The sequence below is a fragment of the Diplotaxodon limnothrissa genome, linkage group LG16, assembly GCF_057381915.1.
Source record: "Diplotaxodon limnothrissa isolate DT_005_m linkage group LG16, D_limnothrissa_male_GT1.1, whole genome shotgun sequence".
Taxonomy (NCBI): domain Eukaryota; kingdom Metazoa; phylum Chordata; class Actinopteri; order Cichliformes; family Cichlidae; genus Diplotaxodon; species Diplotaxodon limnothrissa.
In genome coordinates this window covers 9195497-9211441 of record NC_140611.1, presented here as the reverse complement: position 1 = coordinate 9211441, position 15945 = coordinate 9195497, and the positions used below count along the sequence as shown (strand labels likewise).

The 15945-nt window shown below is 40.2% G+C and overlaps 1 protein-coding gene across 1 annotated transcript; it reads left to right on the top strand.

Moving 5' to 3' along the window:
- The first annotated feature begins 11588 nt into the window (after window positions 1-11588).
- LOC146615715 (olfactory receptor 13C2-like) lies at window positions 11589-12554 on the top strand. Its single transcript, XM_085373808.1, has one exon. It carries the CDS (start codon window positions 11604-11606, stop codon window positions 12552-12554), a length of 951 nt encoding a protein of 316 aa, XP_085229934.1. The 5' UTR covers window positions 11589-11603.
- The last annotated feature ends 3391 nt before the right edge of the window (window positions 12555-15945 follow it).

The window sequence follows — 15945 nt, the reverse complement described above, 5'->3', positions numbered from 1 at the left end:
ATAGCACCCACCCAGCTGTATAGAAACTCCGTCATGCTAGCTAGTATGCAGTATGAGCAGTGTTGGGAAGGTTACTTTTAAAATGCATTCCATTACAGAATACAGAATACATGCCCCAAAATGTATTCTGTAATGTATTCCGTTACGTTACTCAATGACAGTAACGTATTCTGAATACTTTGGATTACTTAATATATTATCATGCTTTTTACAACAACGTGAATGTACTATTGCTGTGTGATTTATTACTATTACTGAAGGTCCGCGACTCCGAACTGTAGTAAAGGGACCTCTGACTAATACGGCGGGGTCCCTGTCGGTTCATAGCCGAAAACTAGCTTTACTTTGTTGTGTGGGTCAACTTTTCTTGCGACAGACAGAGAGAGGCGTTGAAAGGCTGCTCCAACGGAACTTATTGTTTCGGAGGAAAACACGAACACGGTGTACAGTCGAGTCTTAATAGCTTACTTACAACTGGGCACGTCAGGCACTCTTCTTGGCTGCAGTGGTTATTATTATATTTACATGCTTCCAGCTCCCGTTTTTCCTCGATGACAACTCGTACCTTTCCACTCCCCTTTTTCTCCCTCCTCGCGCTCACAGACCCATAACGTGTATGGCAGTCCATTCTCCCTGCAACACGGACTACACTGCCCATGATGCTACATTCTTTAGAGCTATGCTTGTAGCATTCTGCCTGTTAACTTAGCACAACAACAACAACAACGAAAAGGCGCTCTCTCACCCAGGAAACACACAGTCGTAGTGAGAGAGAGAGAGCGTCGCCCTGTAACCATGGCAACCATAACGCTGCCGCCTGGAACAACAGAACGTAGCTGTCAAACAAAACCCAAACAGTCCTGACCCGCGACAATATGAAACAGGAAAATACCGCCGTGTAATCCATTTATTTCAACAAAGTAACTGTATTCTGAATACCACCTTTTTAAATGGTAACTGTAACGGAATACAGTTACTCATATTTTGTATTTTAAATACGTAACGGCAGTACATGTATTCCGTTACTCCCCAACACTGAGTATGAGTTATAGTAACTGACGGTAAAAAGTCAGCACAATGAAAATAAACTACACCTAAACTTGGTTTATATCTGACCCAGATAGAATGCAGGTCATAACTTCTTACCTGAAGTTCAGTTCACCTGACAGTCGGACCAGCGGCTGCCTTGGGTCTCTCCTCCTGCCTCCCCTTTCCCTCATCCACCTGCTGGCCTTTATGGAAGCTCCGCCATAGCCACCATCAAACAACTGAGTTATTTTTACACATCGGCCAGCATCTGGCCAATCCACCACCTTTAATTGTTCATACCGTTACCAAAAAAAAAAAAAAATTGGCCTCTGCCCATAAAAATGAAAAATCACTATCGGCGGGCTGATGGCCAGTCCAGCTATGTCTAATAGTGTCTTGGCAATATAGATAAAAAGTCTCTGTCTGGCTCATTTGGAAAGTATACAGATACAAATGCTAGTTTGTGATTTACAATACTGCCAGTGATAAGGGCCAGCCAGCCATTTTTATTATTTGTGCTATACCTGATGGGGAAGTTGAATTTCCTCTTCAGCAAGATACAAACATCCTTGGGTTTATTTGTTGCACAGGATGAAGCTGTTAATTTGTTTTTTGTTTTTTTGTTGGTTTTTTGCCTGTCCCGTTTGGCTCTTTTGCCATCAGAATTCTTGTCTAAAGGCAAAGAAAGATGCCCAACGGATTTACTTTACCAAATTGACCATACCAGCCTTGCCGTAATGGTCCATTTGATTCACCTTTTATTGTTTATTTTATTTTCACTTGCTGAATACGGGACAGACTTGACTGGGGGAAAGAAGGGGAGAAAGAAAGAGGGAAAGAGAAACAGCTGAGAAGAGGGACGGGGGAGAAGGGCAAAAAACATAAACCAACAGAACGGGCAGAAAAAGAAAAAAAAAGAAAATGCATATATCGATCACCTGGATCACCTGTTGAGAAAGAAAAAAGAAAACAAGCAGAAGAGAACAAGAGTAATAGAATAAACAGCATCACAATGATATATGGGAATATGACAGTAAATACTAAATATTAAACATTATTGTGCAGCACATAAGATCAACAGAACACAGTGTGCTTTGAGGTAGGAGCCAAAAAGGGTGTAGTTTGTGGGTGTGATCACCCGTGTGTACACCTGTGAGCATGGACGCGCTTGTTTTTTTTTTTTTTAAAGGTTCCTTCATGTAATGATCTGCTAGAGGGTGTGGGGGGGCCACAGCCCCGTCCTCCAGGGCATGAAGCAGGTATGGAGGAGATCAAAACTCCAGACATCCAGAGGCCCCCAGAACACAAGAGACCAAGGAAGACCAACAGAGGGGCAGCTGCGCCACTGTCCCAGAAAGAGCTGAGGAGAGTCCCAGATGAGGGGTCACTCAGCAGCCGCGGAGCAGAAGCCAGGGGGGGTTGCAGTGACGCGCCCGTGAGCTCCGCCGGCAGCCAGCTGTGCCTGAGTGACCGAGCCCCAGGCCGAGAGGCTGGGGGCACCCCACCCCCGAAGTGGCCCGACCGAGCCCCAGCTCGAAGCTGTTAATTTGTAATGTTTGTTTTTTAAACCTAACACATCACATTGTCTGAGACGTTTTTTGAATTAGACCAGTTCTTAAAATCATCTCAAACAAAAAAGAAGAAAAAGTAAAATATTTTATGTTCATTGTTTCTGTTCTTACTGTTGTTTAATGAAAGTGAAACAAGATCAATATATTTATTTAAACAACAAAAAAAGGGACACAAATTTATATATTTGTTCTGGTTAAACAAGGGTTAAGTTTCTCCGAGGGTTGATGAGCTCTGATGAGAGCCTATTGTTATACTCTGCGGTGTCTGTGGCATCGGTGCTCTCATCGCATGCGATGGAGTAAAAATCAAAAGCACAGCTTTATCAGACAGTTGCAGTTATATGTTGGCTAACGAGTCTTCAATCCGTCGCACAACTGGATTTCTGGACATGCTGACGTTGTTGAAGTCCTGCACTTTTTCCGGGCACATTATTTCCGTGACTTTAACGAGGCCGTGTTTTATGAGGTCTCCATCTGAAAAAGGCTTGCCATGTCTTGCGATGGGTTGGGTGACCTCATAGCTGGCTATTGTAGCCTTTTCCTGGACAACCGCGGGCCAAGTTTGGACACCCCTCATCTACAACCTACAATTTCTTTGCCACCTCCATTCACCTTGCTAAGTTTAGTCTTTTTAATGTTAGACCACTTGATAATATAACTTATTTTTAAATTATTTAAATGAATAAACTCTGGAGAGGACTGCCTAGTTGGTGAACTATGCCCTCCCTTTATGATTGTTTTAATTGGCCCAGAGAAAGTGGCCAGGGTGAAGTTTTGGCTGTGGCATTTATCAAATGTTCACTTTTTAAGATTGATGAAGTATGTATCTCTGAGGTTCTGGTTTTTGAACTAAAATGTGAAAAAGCTACTGTATGTACAGTTATGTAACAATCTATGTAAAAAATCTGTTATCCATGGGATAATAAAGGTTTATTCTATTCTATTCTATTCTATTCTACTATATTAGATATTTTTTATCAGGAAGGCCCAGATGGGTTGCCCACTGCCAAAGGGTGAATCCCAGAGGACCAGAGGCAACAGGCAGTCAACACTGCTGGAGACTGGCTTTCCTAGCAGTTTCTTCATGGTTATTTGTTCGTGGGATTCCCAGGTACATCCAACTACATTTTTCCAGTACAAATTACATTCCGATGTTATTACTGTCAATGACTCAGGGGTTTCAGGCATATGTAGAACACGAGTGGGGACAGCGCATCTCCTTGGTAAATCCCGCACTTGATGGCGACTTGTGCTATAGGCTTGAAGTTCGCCACATCCCCATCAAATTTCTGATTCAGGCTCTTAGTGTCCTTTTTATCTTGTACAAATCTATGCGTTCCAAGATCTGTGTGTGGGGCATCGAGTCATAGGCTTTCTTGTCAATCCAGGTGATGCATAAGTTGCTGAGCCTGGTCTTGTAGTATTGGGTACCTTGTACCAGTAGCTGGTGTGTTGTTTCTCTGGAATTCCTGCTTATTCCCTTCTGTGTATTGAGCCATATGTCTGTTCATCTTAGCAGGGTCATGTGGTGTGGCGACCTCTCCCTCATGGTGGTGACCTCATGTGCTGCCAGACGATCATGGACTCTAGTTAGCTTCTTTAGCGTTTTAAGCACTATTTTCCTAAATCCAGCAACACACACTGTGTCAGTTTGTGAGAGCTGGGCTCCATCATGTAAATTAGCCTCTATAAATGAAGTGTTTCGTGTCCACTTTAAAGGCCTGTGGTATGTAGCCCATATTTAAGACTGAGGTATACTTTAAGGTAGGACCTCTCTGAGCAGTACTGTTGGAATGGGGTCTATTAGCTGTAGTGATAGATGTACTGTGGTGTTACCAAGTGATAGCAACTCCAGGAAGAAGGAACATGAGAAGCTTTAGAAGTACCAAGGGCTGAGAGAGGAACGTGAGAAGATGTGGAGGGTGAAAGAAACAGTATTTCACATAGTAATTTTAGGACTTGGGGTAGTGAAGGACATCCCAGATCTCTGTCCAGAAAAGTGCAGTCCAAATAACAGCAAGGATGCTGCACAGGACCCTTAAGCTCCTCAAGCTTATATTAGTAAATATATTAGACACCAGAGAACTTTGACTTCGGTTAACTTAACTACTAATAATGTAGGTATAGTTGTCTGTTGTTTACAAACCCTCAGATACAATGATATACTGGCTGCCATGAAGAGGACCAGATGATGGGGGAAAAAACACACACACAAAAAAGAAAAGAAAAAACCACAACAAACTTCATTTGTTGTCATTTTCCAGTGCTCTGAATATATTTCTTTTAAGGATACTGTTGCGAGATCGATCAACTTTAGACCAGACAACAAACTACGGAGGCTCCGGAAAAGTGCAATCAAACGATGAGTTTTATTATCACAGGAGAACAACCAACCGTCAGCATATGGATTGTTTTGCTCTGACAAGAATACATTGGGTTCTGGTTTTATAGGACAAAATATCACACCTACGTCAATACAGTTCAAAAATACATGGTGACAGACGGGCAAAAGTTCAATTCGTGCAGACAAGGGTACATCACGTACATATAACCTTACACCGACATATAACTTCTCCTTTCTACATTACTTGCCTTTTAAGGTAATAACTTCAGGTCTTAGCATCTCTGAGAGCTAATAATGGACCCTCGTCATTAATTACTAAGTAGAGTACTTTAGCAGCCAGTCTCAAACTGAAGTAGAAGACGCTTAGGCCTTCACTCAAACCTGCTACTAGATTAATATGTGTATTGTAAGCATGCATGCAATTAACCTGCTATGTTCTCATCTCCCCTCAGCATGTATCATCTGGACACTCTCACCAGTGAAGCTTAAAACCTTCTAGAATGGAACATCAACTCTAACCAAGCACATTTATGCATTGTGTATAAAATGAACTCAACCTATAAAAAATAGAAAGGTCAATGTGAAGACAGACATATTCAATGCAATATAAACCCTGTAGGAAATATTACTGATAAATGATACTGTGAAACATGTTATTAATACATTCTTCATAAGGCAGATTATATGGTAGCAATAAAAGAATCTCTGAATCCCAACATTACAAAGGTTCAACAATCTCACCAGCAGCACATCTTAACATAAACACCATTCCTTTGCCACAAAAAAGTCTTGGGTTGCTTTTGCACTTTGCTGTAGGTGATGTGTGAAGTTTTAAGGTAACACTAAAGTACTTCTAGAAAGAAACTGTATTAATACCAAAATAAAGCCAATTTCAGGAAAAAACAATGGTGAAAACACACTGTATTACAAGCATGTTGTTAGCTAGAAATTCTACACCCATGTGCTACTCTTATGTTTTATTAATTTGTCACTCTACAGTCTGATAACATGGCAAAAGAATGCTTACATATACAAGGGGAAGGTTTCATTTAACAGCAGGATCCAAATCTGCATTATTATCAACAGCTATGTTTCTTTTTTTCTTTCTCTTTTTTTTTCTTTTTTTTTTCCTGTCCCGTTTGGTTCTTTTGCCATCAGAATTATTGTCTAAAGGCAAAGAAAGATGCCCAACGGATTTACTTTACCAAATGGACCATCCCAGCCTTGCCGTAATGGTCCATTTGATTCACCTTTTATTGTTTATTTTATTTTATTTTACTTGTTAAGTATGGGACAGACTTGACCGGGGAAAAGAAAAGGGACAATGAAAGAGGGAAAGAAAAACAGCAGGGAAGAGGGACGGGGATAAAGGGCAAAAAACAATAAAATAAGCAGACAAAAAATACATAGATCAATCACCTGGATCACCTGTTGAGAAAGAAAAAAGAGAAAATAAGCAGAAGAAAAAAAAAAGAGCAACATAATAAACAACATCACGATGATCTATGGGAATGTAACAGTAAATACTAAATATTAAACATTATTGTGCAGCATGTAAGATCGACAGCGCACAGTGTGCTTTGAAGTAGGAGCCAAAAAGGGTGTAGTTTGTATGTGTGATCACCCGTGTGTACACTTGTGAGCATGAGCGCGGTTGTTTTTAAAAGGTTCCTTCATGTAATGATCTGCTAGAGGGTGTGGGGAGCCACAGCCCCATCCTTCAGGGCATGAAGCAGGTATGGAGGAGATCAAGACTCCAGACATCCAGAGGCCCCCAGAACACAAGAGACCAAGGAAGACCAACAGAGGGGCAGCCGCGCCACTGTCCCAGAAAGAGCTGAGGAGAGTCCTGGATGAGGGTCACTCAGTATCCGCGGAGCAGAGGCCAGGGGGGATTGCAGTGACGTGCCCGTGAGCTCCGCCGGCAGCCAGCTGCATGTGCTACTCTTATATTTTTTATTATGTTTGACTAATTTGTCACTCTACAGTCTGATAACATGGCAAAAGAATACTTACATATACAAGGGGAAGGTTTCATTTAACAGCAGGACCCAAATCTGCATTATTATCAACAGCTATGTTTCTTTTCCTATCAGTGCCCACTTGAAGAGCTGCCTTCATTTTCTTTTTGTCTTTACTTTTTTCTATTGCAGATGATTTTGAAAAGTCTGTCAACATGTAGCTATAAATGTGACTGTTAGTGTAGAAGTCCTCACCAATTTATAAAAGAGGAGTTCATCACATCAATAAAATGTTGATTCTCACACAAAGTGAGAGATTGTTAAATAAATAAGTAAAAGTAAAATTGTTAAGTACAAAGAGATATAAATCAATATTTATAACTGAAGAATGCAATGGTTTTTAGATTTCATTGGACTGTCTTGAACAAAGTGGACATTGGCTGGGTGGCCAAGCCAGGAATGCATAGATAATCAAGCGTCTAAAACACTGTGCTGCCGAGCAGAATTTCAACAAGTTAGCATCTTGTCAGGACCATACTGTTTGTTAGTTAGAAGCATACCACTGCAACAGGCCAGACTTAGACAGTGAAGTATTAGCCAAACCTGAAGCAGCTAACTTCAGTTTGGTTTCACCTCTAGGTTCAATTGAGGAACCATCCTGCATTGTCTGAAATGTCCAACTCAGGATGCAGCTAGGATAGATGTTTTCACTGTGAAAGAGAGGACATTTTTACCCATTTGTGAACATTTTCATCATGCATTCTAGATTAATTTAGTTACTGGTCTATTAAAAAACAAATTATCATGGTCCAGGTGAGTGCTGGGTTTTTACACAATGCTGGGATCCCCCTTCGGCAGAGACTCCAATCAGCCTTCACACCTGACTGCAATCAAGTCACCGGTATTTAAGTCCAGCATTCACAACAGACCTCTGCCAGATCTATACCTAACTCATTTTAGTGCTAGGCCGTCAAGCTTTCGTTAAATCCTTTAATGTTTTGTGGTTTTGCTCATGCAGTTGGATAGTGTAGTGGTAAGATTACACACCTTCGGAAAGGGAATCGCATGTTCGATTTCCACCCAGTATAAGGGTCCTGGCTAGACCTCCCATGCTAAATCCAAGCCCTGGAATGGCACGGCTACGTCTGCAGCTCAGACACAAATATTTTACTACATGTTGTACTTTTTATGTGACAAATAAAATTTGAATTTGATTTTTGATTTCATAGTATTTTCTCTCTGCCGTAGTTACCCACTTGGTCATCATGCTTTACAGCTATACTCACAACAATACTGAACAATACTCACCTCTGTTTGGACGCTGGTTTTCTGCTATCAGGTCAGACTCCCTTCATTGTGGCGCTCCACCTGTCTGCCTCCCTGCCAGCCTGTTGGATCACGTACATTCTGGACTCTCTCTGGATCACTGCTCACCCAGACCCCTTGGACTCCCTCCTCCCATAACGTCTTCACCTGCAACTCGTAAGCCATTACAACATCGTTTAACCAACTGGCCGTGATTCACTGGATTTCCACCCAGGATCCGTTCATGGACTTTTTGAATCTAGCCAAAGTTCATAGTTTAGGTTTCACGTTTCATAGTTTTGTCTCATAGTTCATAGTTCTCAACCTCACAGTTCATAGTTCATAGCCTTCAGAATTTCTTGCAAAATTACTATTCATTGTTATCAAATTAGTCACTGTAAATAAATGTATCCACGTCAATCTTTCCTCCGTCTGTGTCTGCACTTGAGTTCACACACAAAGCCTGGCCTTTTCGTCGTAACACACTCCATGTTTTCAAGCTTACACTCTTGTGCTTTTTTTTTCTGAGGTAGTTCTGGCATAGCTTGGACTTGGACTGTTTCGGGTCATTATCTTGCTATAGGATGAATCCCTGACCAACTTGGTGCATACCAGAGGGGATTGCATTGTGCTGCAGAATGCTGTGGTAGCCGTTTTGGTTCAGGGTGCCTTTCACTCTCTATAAGTCACCAACCACGAACAAAACAGCTCCAAATCATCACACTTCCTCCTCTATGTTTGGCAGTTGATGGTACACACTCTGGAACCATCCTTTCACTGACCCAATGGCATACAAAGACTTTGCATAATGAACAGAAGATTTAAAATTTTGATTACTCAGTCCAAAATACATTCTTCCAGCCTTCAGTTGTCACCACAAGGATATACAGCAATGACATCGGAATTTTGTTCGGACTGGATAAGTGTAGTTGGATGATAATGAAGCGAGGGAACGTAGTCAGAACTGAGGGGATGGAACTACCAGAAGGCAACATTGCAAACACTGAAGACAGCTACAAGTACCTGGAGATCCCACAGGCAAATGGGAACCATGAAGAGGCTGCTAGAAAAGCTGCAACCACCAAGTACATGCAGAGGGTCAGGCAAGTCCTGAGGAGTCAGTCGAATGGTAAGAACAAGATCTGGGCTATCAATACGTACGCCCTGCCCTTGATCAGGTACCCTGCTGGCATAATAAGTTGGCCAAAGGTGGAGATAAAAGCCAGTGACATCATGACCAGGAGACTCTGACCATGCATGGAGGGTTTCACCCCAAATCCAGCACCCTGAGGCTGTATGCTAAGCGAAAGGAAGGAGGTTGGGGACTGGTGTGTCAGCACAACAGTCCAGGATGAGGCAGCAAACATTGAAGAATACATCAGGAAGATGGCCCCAACCAACCACATGCTCAGTGAATACCTCGGGCAGCAGAAACCTGAGAAAGAGGAGGCACCATCATAGAGGGACAATAGGATAGAGGAAGTGGCTGACATCCAGAAATCCAACCAGTGGCTGGACAAAGCTGGACTAAAAGACAGCACAGAGGCACTAATCATAGCAGCACAGGAACAAGCTCTGAGCACAAGACTGATAGAGGCTGGGGTCTATCACACCGGGAAAGACCCCATGTGCAGGCTGTGTAAAGATGCCCCTAAGCAATCCAGCACATAACAGCAATGTGTACGATGCTAGCAGGCAGGGCATACGTGGAACACCATAACCAAGTGGTTGGCATGGTATACAGAAACATCTGTGCCGAATATGGCCTTGAAGTCCCAAGGTCAAAATGGGAGATGCCCCCTGGGGTGGTGGAGAACGACCGAGCTAAGTTCCTGTGGGACTTCAACATACAGACGGACAAAATGGTGGTGGCTAACCAGCCGGACATAGTGGTAGTTGTCAGGTTTATATTGTTGATTGTCATTTATGCTTAGAAATATTTAACCATATATGCTTAGAGGTGAGGGGATTGTGTAGTGATAGGATGTGTGATCCTTAGTAGTCTGCAAAGACTTTGTGTGCATTCCAGAGTGTTCTGGCATGCACACTCACATCTTAGGGTCATGGGAAGAGGTCGTCTCTTCTCTTGCTGATATATGGTATAGCAAACTCATTTATATCTGTTTTAGTATAAGTGTCTTTTGTTTAGCTGGACTGCTGGACTTATAGACCAGCAAGTTTAGGGAAGTCGTTTATGGGGTCACATTCTGCCCCCCCCCCACGCACACACACATACATACCTACACACACACACACACACACAGACGGTACTCTTTGTTCACATGTGAACCTATGTTAATGAGCCTATGCATATTCACGTAACCTTAATAAAAGAGCAGTGTTACGAGGGAGCAGAAAAGAGCAACTGGGGTCAAGCGAAGGAACAGCGTTTGTCCAGTTGGTCTTCCTCGTATACGAGAAACATAAAGGACTTTGCCTGCTTGTGTCTTGCTTTACCGTGTAGTAGAATCATCTGAACATTCCAGCAAATAGGTTTATGCTACAAACCTATCAGTGGTAGACAAGTAGAAGAAAATGGCCGTAGTGATCGATGTAGCAGTTCCAAATGACGGCAACATCATGAAGAAGGAACACAAGGAACTTGAGAATTACTAAGGGCTCAGAGTAGAGCTGGAGAAGATGTGGAGGGTGAAGGTAACAGTGTGTGTATATATATATATATATATATATATATATATATATATATATATATATATATATATATATATGCTTTATTTATAGGCTATAAATAAAACAATGTATGAAAAGTTGGACATTTGTAATGCATTTGTAATGCATAAGCTTGTCCTTGTTTTTTTAAAGTTTTTTTAATTATTATTATTTTATGATGATTATTATTGTTATTTAGTATGGTAGTTATCCAAGTTTTATTTTACACTGAAAATGTACACAATGCATAAGACCACACCACCTAAAATGGAAACCAAATAAAAACTCCTGATGAAATAAGATATGAACCCGAGTGCAAAAAAGCCAGGATACATTTAACAATAAAATCTTGCTACCTTATTAAAATTCTATACTAGATTAATAGAAGTTGGCTGATCATTGTCATTGTTAGCTGCAACTTATGATCCATTAGCTGTAACTACTAAATCCTCAAGTAAAAGAGGCTGAAAAATGATGTAACCGACTTTCACAGTTCAGCTCCCTCAAGGTTGAAGCAAACCAAAAAAACTCTTCTTCAGTCCACATACATATGATTCACTATAAGCATTTGATTGATGAGTGTACTTGTATTTGAAGTTCTGATATCTTTAAAAGAATAATACCTAACACAGGTTGCATTTTAGTGCAATTTTGATTTTATGTCGTCATATAAACTGGTTATGCTGCTATATTTGTTTTGTAGTATTTTTATTTTTTTAATTCATGGATGAGGAGTTAAATACCACATATGTAACTCTAGATGGATACATTGAGGTTAACAAGTACAGATATGTTTATTTTTGTATTATCTTTACATTATACATTATAATAATATGCAGTAATTCTACCATCGTGTATGTGATCTGGATTCATAAAAACCTTCATGAGCCTATGTACATTTTCATTGCAGCTTTGCTACTTAACTGTCTCCTTTACAGCACAAATATTTATCCAAAACTTCTGATTGACTTTTTATCTGAAAAACAAGTCATAACATATTCAGCCTGTCTCTTTCAGTTTTTTATGTTTTACACTTTAGGCAGTTCAGAGTTCTTTCTCTTGGCAGCCATGGCTTATGACAGATATGTGGCTATTTGTAAACCTCTTGAATATCCAACTATCATGAACAAAACCACTGTGATCATTTTCCTGGTCGTATCTTGGCTTATACCTGCTGTTCATATTGCAATCCAAGCAATAGCGAGTGCTGAAGCAACATTGTGTAACTTTAATTTAAAGGGAATATTTTGTAACAATGCAGTTTACACTCTTCACTGTCAAAGATCAAGATTAATTACCGTCTTTGGTGTGGTTGCATTACTAGATCTTGTAATACTTCCTATGATCTTCATAGTTTTCACATACACAACAATATTTATTGTTTCTTATCAAAGTTGTAAAGAAATTAGGAAGAAAGCTGCAGAGACCTGTTTACCCCATCTGTTAGTTTTAATCAGTATTTCCTGTTTAAGTATCTATGATGTAGGCATAGCTCGAGTGGAATCAGATTTTCCAAAAGTTGCTCGATTACTAATGACATTACAATTATTGCTCTATCATCCATTGTTTAATCCATTCATTTATGGGCTCAAAATGAAGGAAATTTCTAAACAGTTAAAAAGATTATTTTGTCATGCCACAATCATTACGTGTATTAATGCTAATGTGCCTTAATTGTTATGTAATCAGTTTGCTGAAGTTACTCAAAACGTTTTTCATTCAACATAATCAAAAAGTAAAACATAAAAATGTCATTTTTACTCATTTAATTATTCATAAATTATTGCTATTCTTTTTCGCAGGTATAGTTCATATTGATAATAGGACAAACTTCCTCAACAAGTTTTTCTTTAGTTTCTTATAATTACAAGTCTAACAGAGTAATCAATCTTTTTAAAGAAAACATATTTAAGCAAAATAAATGACATTAGTTTTAATTCATTTCACACATTTATTTTTTTAAGTTGTATGTTGCAGTGCTCCGTACAATGCTCATCTAACCAGGATGTAATATCGACAGTTTCAGAGCTACAGAGTTTTGGTTACAACCTAGGTGCTTTGGAGAAGCCATTAATGAAAAATGTATGCAGTTGTTTTAACATAAACATATTCATTCTGCCATAGGTAAAATGATAGGTAATTAAATCAATTTTCAAATTAATGTCTTTAAACTTTTATATTTCTTCATTTTTACATTATTGCTAATTCTTATTTACGATATGCTAGTGGAACATGGGTGGGTTCAGAATCTTCCCCATAATATCAAATATGGTATCAAGAATTTCCCTGGTTAATATGTATCAAGTTTGAAATTGTAGTATTATAACAACCCAATTAGTCATCATAGCTGTTATTTTATCAGACCGATTACCTTACCGTAATTATCTTAGAGATTCATATGATATTTTAATGTGTAGAGAGAGATAATGAAAATTTATTTTTCCTTAGTGTATTGATCACCTGTTCTGACAATAACACATATATAACAGGCTTATTTGAACCATAGTGGGACAGACACTCATCACAGCAAGACCACCCTAGAACATAATAATCTGCAAAACATATCCCTCTTTGGGTATGACTGTTATTGCTTTACTGCTTTCAAGGAGTAGATGCTGTGTATGTTCTGTCACGGTTCTGGGTCAGTTTGACCCAGTATTTTGAGTTGTTATGTTTTTGGTGTGTTTTTGCATTTTGGATTCTTTTCTTATTATGATGATAATGATGATTATGACTCTATGTTTCGGTTATTCTTGTTTAGGGATTAGTTCGTAGGTTTTTGTGTTCTCATGTTTATTGCAGGTTTAGTTCAGTGTCTAGTCTGTCTCTCTGTGTCGTGTCTGCGTGTTTGTTTAGTGGTGTTTTGTTTCCTGTTTTACTCTGAAGGTTCATGTTCCCGTCTTATGTCAGTGTTTCTAGCTTTGTTCCTCCTGTCTCATTAGGTCTTATTCCTCCCAGCTGTGTTCCCCTTCTGTCTCTAATTCCTTGATGACTGCCTCAGTGTATTTAAGCCCAGTGTGTCTTTGTGTCAGTGTCAGATCGTCTGTTATCCTCACCTCGTATTTTCGTAGTTTCCCTTATTGTGACACTGTGTTTCATAGCCTGCTTAGTTACTCTGTGTTTATAGTTTTTTCCATAGTTCCTTCACAGAGTGTCTTAGCCTTTTTAGTTTACACAGTGTTCTCTGTCTTCTTAGTTTTCCCAGTTTCAGTGTTCCCTAGTGTTTTTGTTATGCCTTCAGCCACAATAAAGGCTTGCCTTATTTTGGAAACCTAGTTCTGTCTCCACCGTGTCTGCTCTTGGGTCTACCTCATTCTTCACACCGGCGCGCCCCGCCGTGACATGTTCCAAGGAAGAACCGAGGTATAAACCATCAACACTTTATATGGAAATGATAAGTTGTGCTACAAGTTATGAGAGTTGTGTGTCTGTGTACCTGACTGTATAAGGGAAGCCCAGCTCTGCTTCCGCTTTAGAGACGCTGGCTTGACTTTGGCTGACTGGACTCTCTCTCTTGCTGCAAAGTGAATAAAACTCACTTCAAAGACACTCATCAAGTGTTTGTATTTTATTTTTAAAAAACTTCCACGACAAGATATAGGTGAATATTCATATCTGTGCATTCCCAGGTGCTGCCAGCTAAATCTAAGTTTTATCACTCCCACTTTTCCATTCAAGCAATCTCCACCACTAGCATCTTGGCTCCGAGGGGTCCTGCTGAAGAATATCTGAATATAATAACCTTTTTGTGTTGACTGTCAAGTTTACTTTATTTATATAGCACAATAATTAACAGAAGTTGACCAAAAGAAAAAAGAACACTTACATTTACATTCCAAGTCTTAAAGAAACCCAGTTCCTAAATATATGGCAAGCTGACTTGTCTGTTTTATTGTGTTAACTATTTCTTGTGGAAGTGATTTAGTTGTCATTAAAATGTGCTCAGAATTTTCAAATTGATGATGATTTATTTGATAAATCAAGACACACGGCTCTCTGCCATATAAGTTAAAAGTATCAAAATCAGTACTCAGTATCAGTAATGCTGAACCTGTATTTACTTTGCAGTGTTGCAGACCACTAGGAGCCAAGCTTCTCATTTGACTGTCATGAAACGTCTGTGTGCTGGCAGGAGAGGACCCAAACACAAACTCATGGAAAACGGGACTTAACTCAAAATACAGCTTTATTACTGAATGGGGGAAAAGGCGATACAAGACAATGCTAAACTAAACTGGGAAATTCTAATGCTAATCTAATCTAATTACTCAGGGAAACACGGGGAGAGACACGCAGCCATGAGGGAGGACCAAACTGAGAGAGACGTTGACCTAAATACACAGAGGGATGACAGGGACGTGAGGACACGCACTGCCAATACGAATAACCATAACGAGACAGGGGAAGCTAGACTAAACGGAATGAACATGAAAACATGGGACCTTTACAATAAAAAAGGAAACATGATGTGTAAGTGGAGGAGAAGCAGGCTAGATGGAGCACGGGAAAACGAGGGAGAGCACAGACATGGCGGGCTCTGGAAACATGATGGATTAAAACACAAGGATGGGAAACAAGGCACAAGGACTCACACAACTAAATAAACACAGATGCACAAGGGGAGACAGAGGGCAAAGACACAAGGGGAAATCTAATAAACCTGTCATGATTCGGCTGTGTGGCAGGCAGGAATGGACCCAAACGCAAACTCAGGGGGACAGAACTTAAACTCAAAAGCACAGCTTTATTGCTGGGAAAACAGATCATACCAACAATACAAAACTAAACTAAACTGGGAAAAACTAATTATAATGTGCACCAGGAGATACAGGGAGAATCACACAGCTATGAGGGAGAACGCAACACAGAACTGAGGGAGACGCGGACATAAATACACAGAGGGTCAACGAGGAAAGTAGTAGCACATGGGGAACACAGCTGACACTGATAATCATAGCAAGACATGGCAGGAGTAACACAACACTGACTCATGCTGACGGGAGACTGTCAAAGTAAAACAGGAAGTACACAGGGGTGCAGACAGGGGGGCAGGAGAGAACACGGA

Bases quoted from the DNA above. Each gene is read 5' to 3' on its own strand.
- LOC146615715 (XM_085373808.1), top strand. From the start codon at position 11,604: ATGGATGAGGAGTTAAATACCACATATGTAACTCTAGATGGATACATT.